Raw genomic sequence first — 16,594 nt, 5'->3', positions numbered from 1 at the left:
TTTCACTACTTGCTAAGTTTTCAGTCAGCATTACTGAGGTATTTTCACAAATCTGCTCTCCTTCCACCAGGGTTACCATTCTCTGCGGCAGTTAGTGAAGCTCTCAAAACTTGAGGTACCTGAAGAGATCAAAGATGTAATTGAGCCAATCAAAGACAATGATGCTGCCATCAGGAATTATGGGATAGATCTTGCAGTTGCAATGTGCCAACAGATCCTGGAGAGTGGAGTGGTGCATGGGCTCCACTTCTACACTTTGAATCGAGAGGTAGCGACTGTGGAGGTTCTGAGACGTTTGGGACTTTGGAAAGAAGATCCCAGGTGAGTCCCACCCCTTTCCATCTGAAATAAATATAACCCAGAGGTTTAACATGGACCAAAGTTATTCCCTGAAGATTAATGGCTTCTGGAGTGCATCTCTGTGAGTGAAGGGCTGATTTCTAAAGCATGCTAGGGAAGGTTGCACGTTTTCCAGATGATTCCTAACTTATGCAATATTTCAGGAAGGAAGAAATGAGACTTGAGAAGTGATCAAGGGAAGCAGTATCTGCTTGTGAATGAGATACTGTTAGATCTGTGCGTGGATCCTATTTCATGACCTCAAGCTTGTCAGTGTGTGAGACAATGTCAGAGTACATAGGAAGACGTATAACAAGCAGAAAAATGTTGATAAACAATTTAGTTCTTACCTACTAATTTTCTTTCCTACCAATCCAGTTCAAGTTGCATGATTTTTGCTCCCTTACCAGTAGGCTGAGGCAGAGCAACTGTTTTTTTTGCTGACATCACTCTATAAAGCATACTGTACCACTTGCAGCTCTTTATTTCTAAATCAGAGCAAATGATGAGGTACCTCCCACAGTGAGCAGGGGAGAAGATTGAAACTGAGCCTTATCCCCCTCTGCTCCCAAAACAGGATCTCGCATCGGAGAGGAGAAAAAAAAACATTGTCACTGTAAGGTAGGCTGTGAGCTAAAACCTGGACTGATCTGATAGGACTCAAGGAAAGAAAGTTAGCAGGTAAGAATTAAATTTTCCTTCCTTTTCATCCCACCAGACCAGTCCAGATGCATGGGATATACCCAAGGCACCCTTAAAGAAGGAGGGAACCTGATAAGCTTGCTATCAAGAAGCTGTCCCCAAAGTTAACATCTCCTCAAGCTAAACAGGCAATCTATAATGCTTGGAGAAAGTATGAAAGGAAGCCATGTAGCTATCTTGCAAACGTCCTCCAGTGAAACCAAATAAAATTCCATCCATGAAGTTGCCTGAGGCCTTCAGGAACCCCCAGACACTTTTGCAATATTGGCTAACCCAAACACCTCCTTAAGGTATCTGACTGACTGTAGGCTGACCATTCACGAATCAATGATCCAGTCTTCTACTGAGATTCTTAAGAGTTACAATGTACATCCAACGAATGAAGGACCGTGGAATTGGACATGCTAAGGATGGCACTTCAACTGACTGGCCCAACAGAAGGCACGAGATTACCTTTGGCAATAAGGAGAGGACTGTACAAATGGACATCCCATCCTCTGAAGTTCTCAAGACCAACAAGGTTTTAGTTCCGATATTGCTTCTAAAAAGAACATCAGCTTTTTCATCAACACCCCCCTGATAGGTTAAAACAGAAGCTTGAAGGAGCAGATTGAGATCCCATGAAGACAAGTACTTCTGAACAGAATGTCTTAGATAATTTACCCCTCTTCAAGGAATGTGAAAAATCCAGGAGAGCCAACAGCATCCTCTGCAAGCAGATTATAGCTGTCACCTCCAGCCTGAAGGAACTGAGTCAGCTCCTTTTTATAAAAACTTTTTTTTTTATTGGGCATCTCACAAATGTACCAACAGAATAATTGCAATCAAATAAGTAACTCAAAATCTGACAATGGGTGCCTTTTTAGAAAACCTTTTAAGACAGATAATAATTAACAGAACTGGCGCCCTAAAAGCAGCCCTATCCTGCTTTGATGGAGTCTCAGGATCTTGCTGGGAGCCCTAATGAGCTCAGGCAATGTTTCATCAGCCAATTTTCCTGAGAGGCCAGCACAGGTTACGTTGGAGACACTTTGGAGTGCTAGTAAGGGACTGGAACAATCTTTGTATAAACTTGAAAATGTGAGTAGTGGTGTTGGGCAAATTCAAAATCAGATTGTAAGCAGCGGCGGATTCCCGATGAAGACCGGCCTGGGGATTCACCGCGCTCGGCAGACCTCGTGACTAGCACAACCAGCCCACCGTGGATGCCCGATCCCCCGATAGGTCAATCCGCCCCTGGTTGTAGGCCATGATCAAGGGAACTTATTTCTACTATAGAAAAACAGTGCGAGTCCTTCGGGAAGTGCACTGTGGCTTTAAGGATCAGGAATTTATTCAACCAAGATTAGTAGCTTTAGGAAATTAAATTTGAGAATTTTTCTAAATCTATTAGTGTTTCCCCATTTCTGCAGGTAGGTTGCACAGATTGCTAACCTTCTAGACAGATGGCTCCATCGCCTACTACCCTCCCCTTCAACCTCATGTCTTAGATAACTTAGCGGCTATACTTCAAGATTCCCAAACTGAAATACAAGGTTCTGCAACTTTGCTTGTTGTATATGCCATGGACCATGTGTAATTGATAGAAATGCATCATTTCTTCTTCAGTTTCCTTGTAAATATATCATTAAATTAGATACCTTTTTTTTTTATCCCAACTAGTTGGAAGGATTTTTACAGGACCGGAAGAGCCTTGCTTGTACCAGCTTAGTTTAGCATTTCCATTGTGTCTATGATACAGCAGATTATATTATGAGCATACTTTTTCCTTATTTTCTTTGTTATAATATTGAGGTCTCATATGGATATCAAATTTTGAATTGTTATGCTTTATTATTTTAAGGAATGTATCCTTTTTTTTCTTTATGGATGTCCAATACATTGTAAATGTCAGTTTGACTTATAATTTGAGTTTAAATAAAAGACCCATTTTGAAACACCCATTTTCAAGTCTGGAAGGTTTTTGAATCTTGGACAAAGATTTACTTCAAACCTGCTGCAAAGTCAACACCACCTCATCTGAACTGCTCTTTAACTTTCTCCTTTACAATGGCGAAACAACAAGACAAAAAAACAAAACAGAAAACTGAATCTTCCAACCCAAACCATCACTGCCATAACAGGATCCAAATATGAGCGGGCATATGGTCAAACGTGGCACCACAAGAGCTCCCAACCCTTGATGACGCTATTCTTTGAAAGAGCCTTCCTAATACTGGCCTCTCGGCATCAAAGCCACTGCCCCCAAACAACAAGCGAAACAAAATTACTTTCACCACTCCCTTGTTCTCCAGCGAAAGAGAAGGAAATCCTGAAAGCATCTGCTACCTGACAAGCAAACTAAGGCATAACTGCCTCTTACCACAAAGATGGCTTACTCGTTTGTAAGTCAGGGCCATTCCCCATAAAACTGGGACAACCATCCGCCAGAGTGAAGCAGAGAATGAACCCTTTGGCTCTCCAGCGCCAGAAGTGCTTCCTTCACAAGGTCTTTCTCGTCGCTGAACAGACTGGGGTTGCTAATGTAACACTCTCTCTGAGAAGATGAATAGGCCTTTCCGAAGACCATGTCATCTCGCCTTTGTAACATTGGGCCTGCTAGACAGCCCTCTGCGATCCTTTGGGCCTAAGCTCATGAAATTTGAGATCTAATCTCACTCAGAAAAGCAATTACTTAATCTTACCTTAGAGTGCCGTCCACTGAGCTATGAAAAACACCACCATACAGCCAGCTAAGAACAAATCGGGATATGAAGAGCACCTGCCACAAGGTGAATCTGGCCTCCAGCATTTCTAGCAGTCACCCATTCTTCCGAGGACCCATTACAAGCAACCACTTGAAGTCCCAGGATGATTGGCTTTTAAACTTCCGAGCCATAGCCCTTTCCGCTGCATTTGTAATCTTCTTAGTGTCCATTGACACAGATATCCATCTAGGAAACTTGAACAGATCCATATCTTCAGCGATAAGGCGTAAAGCTTGGCCATAGTACCAGTTCCAGGAGAGTCCCATTCCCTATAGCGAAGGCCTTCATCAATCTATAAAAAAGAAAGGCCCTTCAAAGGATGGGCTCCACCTGCTCCTCAGCTATCTGATTGTTGCTAGTATCTCATCCCTAAATGTGTACCCCCAGCAAATCATCCCTATCTCATGTCCCCCATGAGATCCCTCAGGGATCCTGACCCCAATAAAACTTTTCTTGCATCCATCTTCAAATCCAGTCCCCATCTAGGTTTCTTCACCCAAGGGGGGCAACTGAACTCCGGCAGCCCTGTCTAATTCCAAAAAGCTTGATGCATAAGAACCTCAAACTCTGGGAAGGGGGAGGGTTGGTCGAAGTCTGAGAGAACCAATTTCAGGCTATTTGAAAGTGCCCAACTAAGTCCTGTGCCACAGGAGGCCTCACTAACACGGCTGCTGCTGCCACTGCAGCTTAAAATGGCCACAGTACCTACTTTTACCAGGTTTCCCCAGGCAGGGCCTTACCCATGAAAAAAGCTTCCCCAAAGCTAATTTCCCCAGCAGGGATTGAACCTGGAGAAAATAATGGCACGAAGAACTCCCACCTTCTGCTCCTATATGCAAGGCAGCAATTCCTGTGCTCAGCAGGAGCTGCCATCAGGTCATGGGAAACCAGCTCCAACACGTAACTCATCTCTGAACTGCTTCCCTCGCCGGGAAGAGCTCTGCAGCAGCTCCAACACGTAACTCATCTCTGAACTGCTTCCCTCGCCGGGAAGAGCTCTGCAGCAGCTCCAACACGTAACTCATCTCTGAACTGCTTCCCTCGCCGGGAGGAGCTCTGCAGCAGCTCCAACACGTAACTCATCTCTGAACTGCTTCCCTCGCCGGGAAGAGCTCTGCAGCAGCTGCTCGCTTTGGGGTAGATTTTAAAACCCCGGCGCGCATAAATCCTAGGGTAATTTTCAAATGGGCCCAGCCACGCACAGAAACCCTGGGACGCGTGTAAGTGCTGGGGCTTTAAAAGGTAAAACAAAAAAATTGGGGTAGTTAGGGGAAGGGAGGTTAGGGTAGGGGGTTGGGAAGTTCCCTTCCTCCGCTCCTTGATTGGAGTGCCAGCACACGCATGTTATAAAATCGCACGTCCATGTGAGTGCGTGCGCTACCCGGCACATTCTGAACATCTACCCCTACAATACCCTGTCTCCAACTACTGGCAGCAGAGCAAAACTCATACATCTGCACAGGTCTGCTGGGATGATTAGGAATAATACTTTACTTGAGGTGTTCCCTGTACGTACCTGGATCACTCCAGACTCTCCTGGGTTTTGCCCCCCCTCCAGCAGATGGAGACAGAAGTTTATTAACAAAAAACTTTGCTTATAAATAGGCTGGTGCCACCTACAGTCTGGCAGTTTTCTTCTGTCTCCAGCAGATGGTGGAGGTGAAAATCCTACAGTCTGTGATAGGGCCTAAAGTAGTGACAGGTTTAGTTTAAAAAAAGAAGGAACTTTTAATTAGGGAAAAACATTTTTTTTTTAAAACAGAAGACAGCTTCTTTTTGGACCGGGACCGCAGTGTGTGCCTGCAGGTCAGAGTTTTACTGCCTCCCAGGGAGTTTGTGAGGTCCTGAGGGGACCATCCTCCCTGGTTGTAGGCAGCAGCTGAGGTACTGGGAGAGATCCTTCATTATTCCAGCTATTCACTACTGGGAGTGATACCGGGGAGCCCGGCTCACTCCTCCCAGTAGGGCCAGGACCCGGAGGGCTAGCGGCAAGTATAAAAGTTAAAAAAAAAAAAAAAAAAAAAGAAGTGGTTTTGGACTGCGTTTTGTTGTTACCTCGCTCTCCCTTCCCTTCCGATTCGGGGGGGGGGGGGGGGGGGGCGTTCCGAGCCGTTTTCATCGCATTTTCGGGGTTCCTTTGATTTATCTTCCTCATGCTGCGCCGAGCAGCTTGTCGGGCATTTGGTGCCGCACGCGAGCGATTGTCGCGGGATAGCCTTTGCTCCACTTGTGTTTCTGGGGGAGAGAGAGCTTCCATGGTGTCTCGGGGGGGTCATTTTAAGGGTGCAATCTGTGTGGGGGGCATTCAGGGAGCTACCCCCATCGATTTCGGGTCCGTTCCCACAAAACGCGGAAACGGTCGCCATTTTGAATCCTCTCGGGTCTGCCGGAACAGTTGCCATTTTGGGCCCGTTGTTGACAGCGGCTTCGGCGGTTCAGACGGCGCAGGCAGGGGAATCCAACCGAATCTGTCACCGCAGAGGAGAGTCCCTGAGGGGGACAGGGCGGCTGGTCCTACTACCCTGGCACCGGGGGAGGTGCCTGCAGGGGGTGAGGATCCTGCCCATCAGGCTCCTCATTTTCTTCTGAGTTCGTTCTTTTGATGCATAAGGCCTTTAAGGCCCGTAAGGCAGGCAAAAAGAGATCCCTGGACCCACCGCCAGGAACCCCGAAGAAGGCCAGGATTGCAGGGACTCCGGGGCCTTCGTCTGGTCCCCAGCCCACCCACTTGCAAGCCACAGGGGTGGATACGGATACTTCCACAGATACTGATGACCCAGGTAGCCCGGAGTCTCCTGCTCAGCCCCCGAGGGGGGTAGAAGGGGAATCGGAGCCATTTACAACTGGGGCCCGGGGGTCTCATGGGACTGAGGGCGACGACCCTAAGGTCGTCCGCCTGTTTCATAAGGATGAGTTAGTGCCACTAATTCCAGTGATTCTAGGTGAATTGGGCATCCCCCTTCCTCAGGTGGAATCCCGATTGGGGGCTACGGATCCAGTGGTATTGGGTCTTCAAGGTCCGCCATCCTCATTCCCATTTCATTTCTCAGCTACGGACTTGCTTTTCAAGGAGTGGGACACTCCGGATTTGGGTCTTAAGATGGCTAAGGCCATGGATAAACTATCTACTACCTGAGGAGGCTTTGGGCCTCTTAAGGATACCTAAAGTGGACTCGGCGGTGGCGACGGTCACGAAAAAGACCACCATTCCGGTCACAGGGGGGACAGCCCTTAAGGATCTTCAGGACCGCAAGCTGGAGGTTCAACTTAAAAAGATTTTTGAGGTTTCCGCCTTGGGCATCCAGGCAGCGATGTGTAGTAATTTTTCATTGCGGGTGGCCTGTGTTGGTTTCAACAGCTGTTGACTAATGACTCGTTATCTCAGGAGGAATCTCTTCAAGTGGGACGTTTAGAGGCGGTGATAGCCTATAGTGCGGACTCTTTTCATGATTTGCTCCATACATCGGCTAGGGCCATAGTATCAGCTGTTTCCGCCAGGCATCTGCTGTGGCTCCATCATTAGGTGGCGGACGTGTCCTCCAAATCTCAGTTGAGTTCCTTACCGTTTAAAGGAAAGCTGCTATTTGGAAAGGAACTCTAAGACCTAATTCAGTCCTTAGGCGAGAATAAGGTCCATCGGTTGCCAGAGGATAGACCGAAGTCGAGGGGTACCTTTTTCCTCCAGGGCTCGGTTTCGGGGAGGCCGGAAGACTAGGACCTCTCAGGGGTCAGCCTCTTCCTTTCGTCACAACGCCACTCGACAGCAAACGTATTCCCAGTCCTTTTGGGGTCGCCGCTTCGGAAGACCTGGCTCCGGCCAGGGAACTCCGGGGGTGGGGGGGAAAGCCTTCACAATGATGGGCGGCCGGTCCGTTCCTTGGTCCCCAGGGTGGAAGGCAGATTGTCTCTGTTTTACCAGGAATGGGCCAAAATCACATCAGATCAGTGGGTACTGTCGATAAGACATGGCTACGCGTTAGATTTTGCATGCCGGTTCCGTCCGCAATTTCTGGTCTCTCCATGCGGTCAAGCCACCAAGCGCTGCGCAGTAAAAGACACCCCGCGGCAGCTGATCGACCTAGGTGCTGTAGTGCCGGTGCCTCGGCCGGAACTTCGGAGGGGTCGGTATTCCATTTACTTCGTGGTCCCGAAGAAAGAGGGAACTTTCGACCCATTCTCGACCTCAAGCTCGTCAACAGGTGCCTGCAAATTCCTTGTTTCCGAATGGAGATACTACGGTCCGTGATCACGTCCGTCCGACAAGGGGAATTTCTTGCGTCTCTAGATCTCACGGAAGCGTATCTACACATCGGAATTAGGCCCGATCATCAGAGGTTTCTGAGGTTCGCCGTTTTGGGGCGGCACTACCAATTTCAAGCTCTTCCGTTCTGTCCACTGCGCCTCGTACTGTTACCAAGGTTATGGTAGTGGTGGCGGCGACGCAACTCAAGGAGGGGTTCCTAGTGCACCTGTATCTGGACGACTGGTTAATTCAGGCAAAGTTGGAGTTGCTTTGCCAGAAGGCGATAGATCGCATTCTTCAGCTGTTTCAATCTCTCTGCTGGGTGGTCAACTTGTCCAAGAGTCACCTGGTGCCGTCTCAGTTGTTGGAATTTTTGGGAGCCCGGTTCGACACTTGTCAGGGTCGAGTGTTTCTCATGGAGGAAAGGATACTCAAGCTCTAAGGTCAGGTACACGCCTTGGTGTTCAAATCAGTTCCTAGGTTTGATGGTCTCGACTCTGGAATTAGTCCCATGGGCATTCGCGTATCTGCGACCTTTACAATCCGCATTGCTCTCCTGATGGAACCCGGTTTCGGGAGAATTCCATCTCCCTCTACCAATGCCGGAGTCTACCCGGGCCAGCCTGGACTGGTGGTTTTCTGGACAGTTTTCAGCAGGGGGTTCCTTTAGTGGTCCCTGACTGGACTGTGGTCACCACGGATGCCAGCCTACACGGTTGGGGAGCTGTTTGCCTGAGAAAGTCTGTACACAGGGGCTGTGGTCCCCAGAGGAAGAGCAATGGTCCATCAATCGCTTGGAGACCAGGGCGGTGCCTGGCTATTCAGGCATTTCTTCTGATTGTCAGGGACAAATCAGTTCGCGTCCTATCAGACAATGCGACCACAGTAGCTTACATCAATCGCCAGGGGGGCACCCGGAGTCACCCGGTGGCGTTCGAGGCTCATCTCTTGATATCGTGCGCGGAACGGCATTTAGTCAGCATCGCAGCTTCTCCCATCGTTGGAGTAGACAACGTACATGCTGATTTTCTCGGTCGTCATTCTCTGGATCCCGAGGAATGGGAGCTCTCAGAGGAGGCGTTTCGGACTCTCTGCGCTCTGTGGGGCACGCCAAGTGTGGATCTGATGGCGACATACAAGAACTCCAAGGCTCCGCGCTTCTTCGCTCGTCGTCGGGACACAGGGGCGGAGGGCATGGATGCTCTGGTTCTTCCTTGGCTCACCGACGTTCTTCTGTATGTTTCCTCCTTGGCCTCTTATAGGCCGAATCCTTCGTCACATCGAGTTACATCCCTCGGAAGTGATTCTGATTGCTCCAGAGTGGCCGAGATGTCCTTGGTTTGCGGATCTGATCAATTTGACAGTCGACGCCCCCTTCCGGTTTCCAGATTGGCCGAATCTGCTACATCAGGGTCCCGTTTGTTTCGACCAGGTAGAGCGCTTTTGTCTAGCGGCATGGCTTTTGAGAGGAAGCGGTTGAAGTCCCAAGGATATTCGGATGTCGTTGTTACTACACTCTTGTGTTCCCGGAAGACTTCTACGTCCTTATCTAATGTTAGAGTGTGGAAGGTTTTCGAAACATGGTGTTTTGACCGGGGTCTTCTCCCTACTCGGGCAGGGATACCGGACATTTTGAGTTTTCTTCAGGCTGGTCTGGCAAAAGGGTTGTCGTGTAGTTCCTTGCGGGTACAGGTGGCCGCCCTCTGTTCCTTACGAGGTAAGGTTCAAGGGGCGAGTTTGGTGGCACATCCTGATGTTGTTCATTTTCTACGTGGGGCTAAGCATCTGCATCCGCCGGTGCGACAGCCGTGTCCCTCTTGGAATCTCAATTTAGTTAAGGCTTTGTGTGCGGCTCCATTTGAGCGCCTCAGTAGAGCGACGTTGAAGGACCTTACCTTAAAGGTAGTCTTCCTGGTGGCGATTGCATCTGCTCGCCTGTTGTCGGAACTTCAGGCTTTATCGTGTAGAGAGCCCTTTTTGCGGATTTCGGACTCTGGGGTGTCTCTGCGTACGGTGCCTTCCTTTCTGCCCAAAATGGTTTCCTCATTCCATCTTAATCAGTTGGTAGAGCTACCGTCTTTTTCCAACTTGGATAGGGGGGGGGGATCCCTTATCAAAGGATTTACATAAGTTGGATTTGCACAGGGCGGCGTTACGCTATCTGGAGGTAACCAATGGGTTTCGAGTTTCAGATCACCTTTTTGTTCTTTGGAGTGGGCCCTGCAGGGGCAACATGGCCTCTAAGACTTCTATTGCTCAGTGGCTCAAGGAGACCATCAATTCGGCCTGTCTGTTGAGCGGACGCTCTTTGCCAGAGGGCCTTCGGGCTCATTCGACTCGTGCTCAAGCGGCTTCCTTGGCGGAATGTCACTTGATTTCCGCCAAGGAAATTTGTAGGGCGGCTACTTAGAAATCATTGCATACTTTTGCCAGGCATTATCGGCTGGATGTCCGGGATGCCGGGACGGCTGGTTTTGGAGAAGGTGTGCTTAGACCGGGCCTTTCCGGAACCCATCCCAAGTAAGTGCAGCTCTGGTACATACCAGGAGTCTGGACTGATCCGGGTACATACAGGGAAAAGAAAATTAGGTCTTACCTTTAATAATTTTTGTTCCTTTAGTACCACAGATCAGTCCAGAGTCCCGCCCATGCTATATCGGAAGGTAATGGAGAGTCCGCGCAGTGGGTTTTTTTCTTTATTGGTATCACCAGCTTACTTCGGGTTCTGTTCTATGGGGGTTCATGAGCCAGTTGTTAGGTTACTGTATATAGTTAGTTTGGGTTCTTTGGTTGGATCCATTCTGCTTTGACATTAAGTAATACTGCCAGACTGTAGGTGTCACCATCCTATATATAGGCGGAGTTTTTTGTTAATAAACTTCTGTCTCATCTGCTGGGGGGGGGGCGCAAAACCTAGGAGTCTGGACTGATCCGTGGTACTACAGGAACGAAAATTATCAAAGGTAAGACCTAATTTTCTTTTCCTCATGTTACAGGCTTCAAAACAATTGCTTTCCTTTTTCTTACAGCAAAAACTGCTTTTAAAGAGACTATACTGTCTTTTTTTTTTTTTTTTTTTTTTTGCTCTGTCATTTCTGTAAAATGATTCTGGTTTCCATTAGACGTCCCTTGCCCTGGGCAGTTAGCGCGCACCCCAAAAGAAGAGTGGAAGATGTCCGTCCCATTTTTTGGGCCTCTAGACCAAAGAGTTACATTTACAGAACTCAGGAGTGGGACGAGTTTCCAAATGGCCGCTGGTGAGTGTTGAATTGATGTCTAATGCTGATGCTACAAACTGGAATAAGCAACTTAATACACTTTGCCTCTCTCACTCTGCTCCTTTTCATGGTAACATTATGAACTGAGACAAGTTTATTTATTTTCTTTTGTGTAGTTTTAAATCTGATTTGCAAGAAAGGAGCTCAGAACTTGTTTATGCATTTGGTAGGAAAGAAGACAGTCCTTACAGAAATGTACAAGGAGATATAAAATAAGGTGGCTGGTGGCACCTCAGACTAACCAGTTTTAGTATGAGCTTTTGAGGACAAGAGTCCACTTAATGTATAATTCTGAAACATAAGCTTCGTAATAGGAAAATTAGTTCTTACCTGTTAGAACCTTGCCAGGTTCTTATGGCCTGGATTGGCCACTGTTGGAAACAGGATGCTGGGCTTGATGGACCCTTGGTCTGACCCAGTATGGCATTTTCTTATGTTCTTATGTTTTCGTTCCTGTAGTACCACGGATCAGTCCAGACTGCTGGGTTGAGCCTCCTTTCCAGCAGGTGGAGACAGACCAAAACTGAAAGGGTATCCTATATGAGGACAAAGCCTACCCTGTAGCCCTTCAGTATAACCATTGTCAAAGCAGAGAAGATAAACACCATGGAAGAGGCAAGTAACAGCAGAACTCGAGCAAACCACAAGAGACCTCTGAAAATATGGAACTAGGAACAACAGTGGAAAAATGAATGAACTCCGTGTATGGACACTCTTGCATGAATGCCCAACATCATCACATGGATGCTTCCGGTGCCTCCAATGAGGACATACATAGCATAAGGATCTTCAAGCAGACAGGATGATAGAGAGGGAAGGGCGTCTAGACTGATCCGTGGTACTACAGGAATGAAATTTAACAGGTAAGAACTAATTTTACTTTCCCTGTACGTATCCGGATCAGACCAGACCATGGGATGTACCAAAGCTTCCCTAGACAGGGTGGGACCTTGACAGGCCCACTCGAAGTACCTGCCGCCCTAAAGAACCAAAAACTGGCACTTGAACATAAAGGCGGTAATGTCGAGCAAAAGTATGCAGAGACTTCCAGGTAGCTGCCCTGCATATCTCCTGCGGGGAGACTGACTGACTTTCAGCCCAGGAAGCCCTGTGAAAAGGAATGAGCCTTGAGGCCCTCTGGGACCGGGCGTCCCTGACATATGTAAGCCGAGGATATCGCTTCCTTCAGCCAGCGAGATATTGAGGTCTTAGAGGCCTGTTTGCCCCAGTTGGGGCCACTCCATAACACGAAGAGACGATCCAACACTCGAAAGTCATTAGTGACCTCCAGATAACGCATGAGAATGGCATAGGTCAATCCCCGCCAGGGCTTGCAATGTCCGCAGAAGAGAACGTGGGGAGCTCAACCGACTGACATGAAAAGAAGACACGACCTTCGGTAAGAATGACGGAACAGTCTTGAGAGAGACCCCAGAATCCGAAAAACGTAAAAGGTTTGCGGCAAGACAACGCTTGGATCTCAGACACCCGTCTGGCGGAGCAAATGTAAACCAGGAATACCGTCTTGAACGTCAAATCCTTGAGAGTGGAACAGCGAAGGGGCTCAAAGGGAGCCTGACAGAGTGCCCGAAGGACCAAGTTCAAACTCCACGAGGGACAAGTAGGATGCAACGGTGGCTTCAAATGTTTGACCCCTTTGAGAAAACGGATTATATCTGGATGAGACGCAACCACGTGACCGTTGAGGCTGCCCAAGAGAGAACAGAGGGCAGACACCTGAACACGGAGTGAGCCAAAGGAGAGACCCTTAGAGAGACCTCGCTGGAGGAACGAGAGGACGAGCAAGACCGGGGCCGATTGTGTCATAACGCCCGCTTCCACGCAGGTCAGCTCAAAAACCTTCCAGACCCGGACATAGGCCAGGGAAATAGAAGTTTTGCGGGCCCGCAAAATGGTGGAGATGACGTCCTCAGCATATCCCCTTAGCTTGCGCCGTTCAAAAGCCAAGCCGCAAGACAGAAGCGATCCGCCTGGTCGAAAGATACAGGACCTTGACTGAGAAGGTGTTGAAGATGGCCCAGGCACAGAGGACTGTCCGCCAGGTTGACTAGATCTGTGAACCACGGTCTGCGAGGCCACTCGGGGAGCTAGGAGAATGACCAGGCCTCTGTGAAGCTCTATCCGTCTGAGCACTTTCCCTATCAGGGGCCACGGAGGGAACACGTACAGCAGAACGTCTCTTGGCCACCCCTTCCGCGCAGTGTTCCCGCCAGCAGCTGAAGAACCGGGGAGCCTTGGCGTTGTTCAGAGTTGCCATCAAGTCCAGGTGTGGGGGACCTCACCCTGTCGATGATGAGACATGGCGTCTGACAGCTCCCACTCGCCTGGGTCCAGGCGCTGACGACTCAAGCTTTCTCATTGACAGCTTGCACGTTCTCGCTGCCCGCTATGTGGGAGGCCGCGAGGCAGTCCAGGTGCTGCTCCGCCCACGCGAGAAGGCGACTTGCTTCGAGGGCCACCAGTCGACTCCTGGTGCCCCCTTGGCGATTGATGTATGCCACGATGGTAGAATTGTCAGAGCACCCGGACCGCCTGTCGCCGAAGTAGTGGGAGAAAGTCCTTGAGTGCTAGACGAACCGCCCAGGTCTCCAGGCGGTTGATGTGCCAGCGAGACTGGGATGGGGACCAGAGCCCCTGTGAGGTCTGAGACTGGCAAACCACTCCCCAACCGGACAGGCTGGCATCCGTCGAGACTACCATCCACTGTGGAGTCCGAAGGGACACTCCACGGAAAAGGTTCTTGAGAGAAAGCCACCATTGTAATTCGCTGATGATAGTCAGAAAGCGGGAGCTGCATCTGAAACTGCTCCGATACCGGCTGCCAACGAGCCAGGAAAGCTCTCTGTAACAATCACATATGTGCAATCGCCCAGGGGACCAGGTCGATTGTGGAAGCCATGGTCCCCAAGACCTGCAGATAATCCCATGCTGTGGGGAGAGGCATGGAGCAGAAGCCCTGGAACGGATCCATCAACTTGAAAGCTTTCGAGTCCGGTAGAAAGACCTTTCCAACACGGGTATCGAAGCGAGCCCCAGGAACTCCAAGACCTGAGATGGATGGAGATTGCTCTTGGAGAAGTTGACTAGCCAACCTAGGGACGAGAGGAGAGCGAGAACGCGGTCCACCGCCTGGCGGCATAGAGTCTCCGACTTGGCCCGAATTAACCAATCGTCCAAGTATGGATGGACCAGGACACCGTCCTTCCAAAGGGCTGCCGCCACCACCACCATCACCTTGGTAAACGTGCGTGGTGCCGTGGCGAGATCGAAGGGCAGGGCCCTGAACTGGAAGTGCTGACCCAAGATGTGAAACCGGAGGAACCGCTGATGGTCGGGACGGATCGGAATATGCAGGTAGGCCTCTGTCTGAGTGAGGCCAAGAATTCTCCGGGATGTACTGCTGCTATCACCGCCCGAAGGGTTTCCATTCAGAAATGGGGCACTTTGAGGGGCCCGGTTGACCCTCTTGAGATCCAGGATGGGACGGAAGGAGTAGTCCTTCTTCGGGACCACAAAGTAGATTGAGTATTGGCCGGTGCCGCGCTCCACCACCGGAATGGGCAGATGGCCCCCAGCCTCTGGAGTCTGAGAAGAGTCTGGGTGGCCGCACGGAGAAACCATGTACAAGTCCGGGATGATGTGAGCAAACTCTAAAGAGTAGCCTTTGTCGATGGTTTAGAGGGCCCACTAGTCCAACGTGATCTTGGCCCATTCCTCCACGAACAGGGACAAACGACCACCTCAGTTGGGAACGGAGGGATGGGCCGGCAGATTCTCATTGGGAGGGGGGCTTGGGCGCAGGACGATGGGTAGCCTCATCTCGAAAGGGCCGACTGCCCCAAAAGGACTTGGGGCCAAGACTGGGCCCGAGAAGAATTTACCCTGGGGAAGGTGCCCCTTGCTCTAGGGTTATAGCTGCGTTGGCCCCGGAAGCGGTTACGCGTTGGGAAGAAGGATCTAGCCTGTTTCGGGCAGTCCTCAGGCAACTTATGTACCTTGTTCTCACCCAAGGATTTAATAAGCTGGCCCAGATCTTCGCTGAAAAGCAACTTACCCTTAAAGGGGAGGGTTCCCAGCTGTGCCTTAGAAGACGAATCAGCTGCCCAGTGTCGGAGCCAGAGGAGCCGTCTGACTGATACCGCCGAAGCCTTCACCTGCACCCGGAACAAGTCGTATAGGGCATCCGCCCCATACGCTATGGCACCTTCCAACCTGTCAGCCTGCTCTGCCTCTGCAGACGGGAGGTCTTGGGTGCTGAGTAATTGTTGGACCCACCTAAGGCTTGCCCGCTGCATGAGACTGCTGCAGATGGACGCCCGAACACCCAAGGCCAGGACTTCAAACATGCGCTTGAGATGGAATTCCAGCTTGCAGTCTTGGACATCCCGAAGGCCGTAGCCCCCATGACTGGTATAGTGGTATGTTTAGTGACCGCGGTCACAGAGGAGTCCACCTTAGGCATTCTTAATAATTCTAAACACTCCTCCGGGAGGGAATAAAGTTTTTCCATGGCCCTCCTGACCTGGAGGCCCGCCTCGGGGGCCTGTCATTCCCTTAGAATGGGACGGGAGGGCCCTGAGCCCCGCCAGGACTGGGTCTGAGGAAGCTGGCATCGCTGCTGAGAACTCGTCCACTGAGGGATACTCAATCCCCCAATTCCTGTGAGATGAAGGGGAGAAGCGGCTCCAGTTCCTCCCTGCGGAAGAGACTGAGAACCCAGGGATCATCCCCCTCCGGGGGGAGGGGGGGAAGTCAGCCGAATCTGGGTCCGGATCCTGGGCCGCGGGAGCCAGTGGAGAAGACTGAGGGGGAGGGGGCCCCCTGAACCACCCAGACCCAGGTCGCCCCCTGCCCATCAGGAGCCGCAGGGGAGAGAGGGACAGAGAGCCAAGGGACCTTAGCTGGAGGGAGGGCCGCTTCTTCCTGCAAACTCGCTAAATAGGATTTGTGCAGCAAAAGCACAAAATCAGTGGAAAAATGGGTCCCTACGCCCATGAGGGGGGGGTTCGGGGGTGGGGGAGGTCAGGGTCTAGGAGAGTGTGCAGGGCTCAAATCGAGGGGGGGGGGCACTGAAAAATTTGGGTCAGGGGCTTCAGGGAGCTCCGATAAAGAAACCAGAGAAAACCCCAAAATGGCCGCCGTTCCCGCAGTTTGACGGCCTGGGAACGCCGGGGGAAAACATTTTGGTGGCTTGGTCCGGGTCCCGGAGGGCAACGGGACCTCAGAGGAACCTCCCCCCACCCCCCCCCCCCCCCGGTAGGCAA

At 50.4% G+C, this 16,594-nt stretch overlaps 1 protein-coding gene across 1 annotated transcript in view; it reads left to right on the top strand.

Annotated features, from left to right (window-relative positions):
• Positions 1-16,594, top strand: part of MTHFR (methylenetetrahydrofolate reductase) — a 62,964-nt gene that overhangs the window by 30,147 nt on the left and 16,223 nt on the right. The window contains exons 6-7 of the mRNA XM_029577830.1: positions 71-321; positions 11,154-11,288. Coding sequence (XP_029433690.1) covers positions 71-321; positions 11,154-11,288 — 386 coding nt within the window. The remainder of the gene's footprint in view (positions 1-70; positions 322-11,153; positions 11,289-16,594) is intronic.

This window comes from Rhinatrema bivittatum, chromosome 15, assembly GCF_901001135.1.
Source record: "Rhinatrema bivittatum chromosome 15, aRhiBiv1.1, whole genome shotgun sequence".
NCBI lineage: Eukaryota > Metazoa > Chordata > Amphibia > Gymnophiona > Rhinatrematidae > Rhinatrema > Rhinatrema bivittatum.
This window is presented reverse-complemented; position numbering and strand designations above follow the sequence as displayed.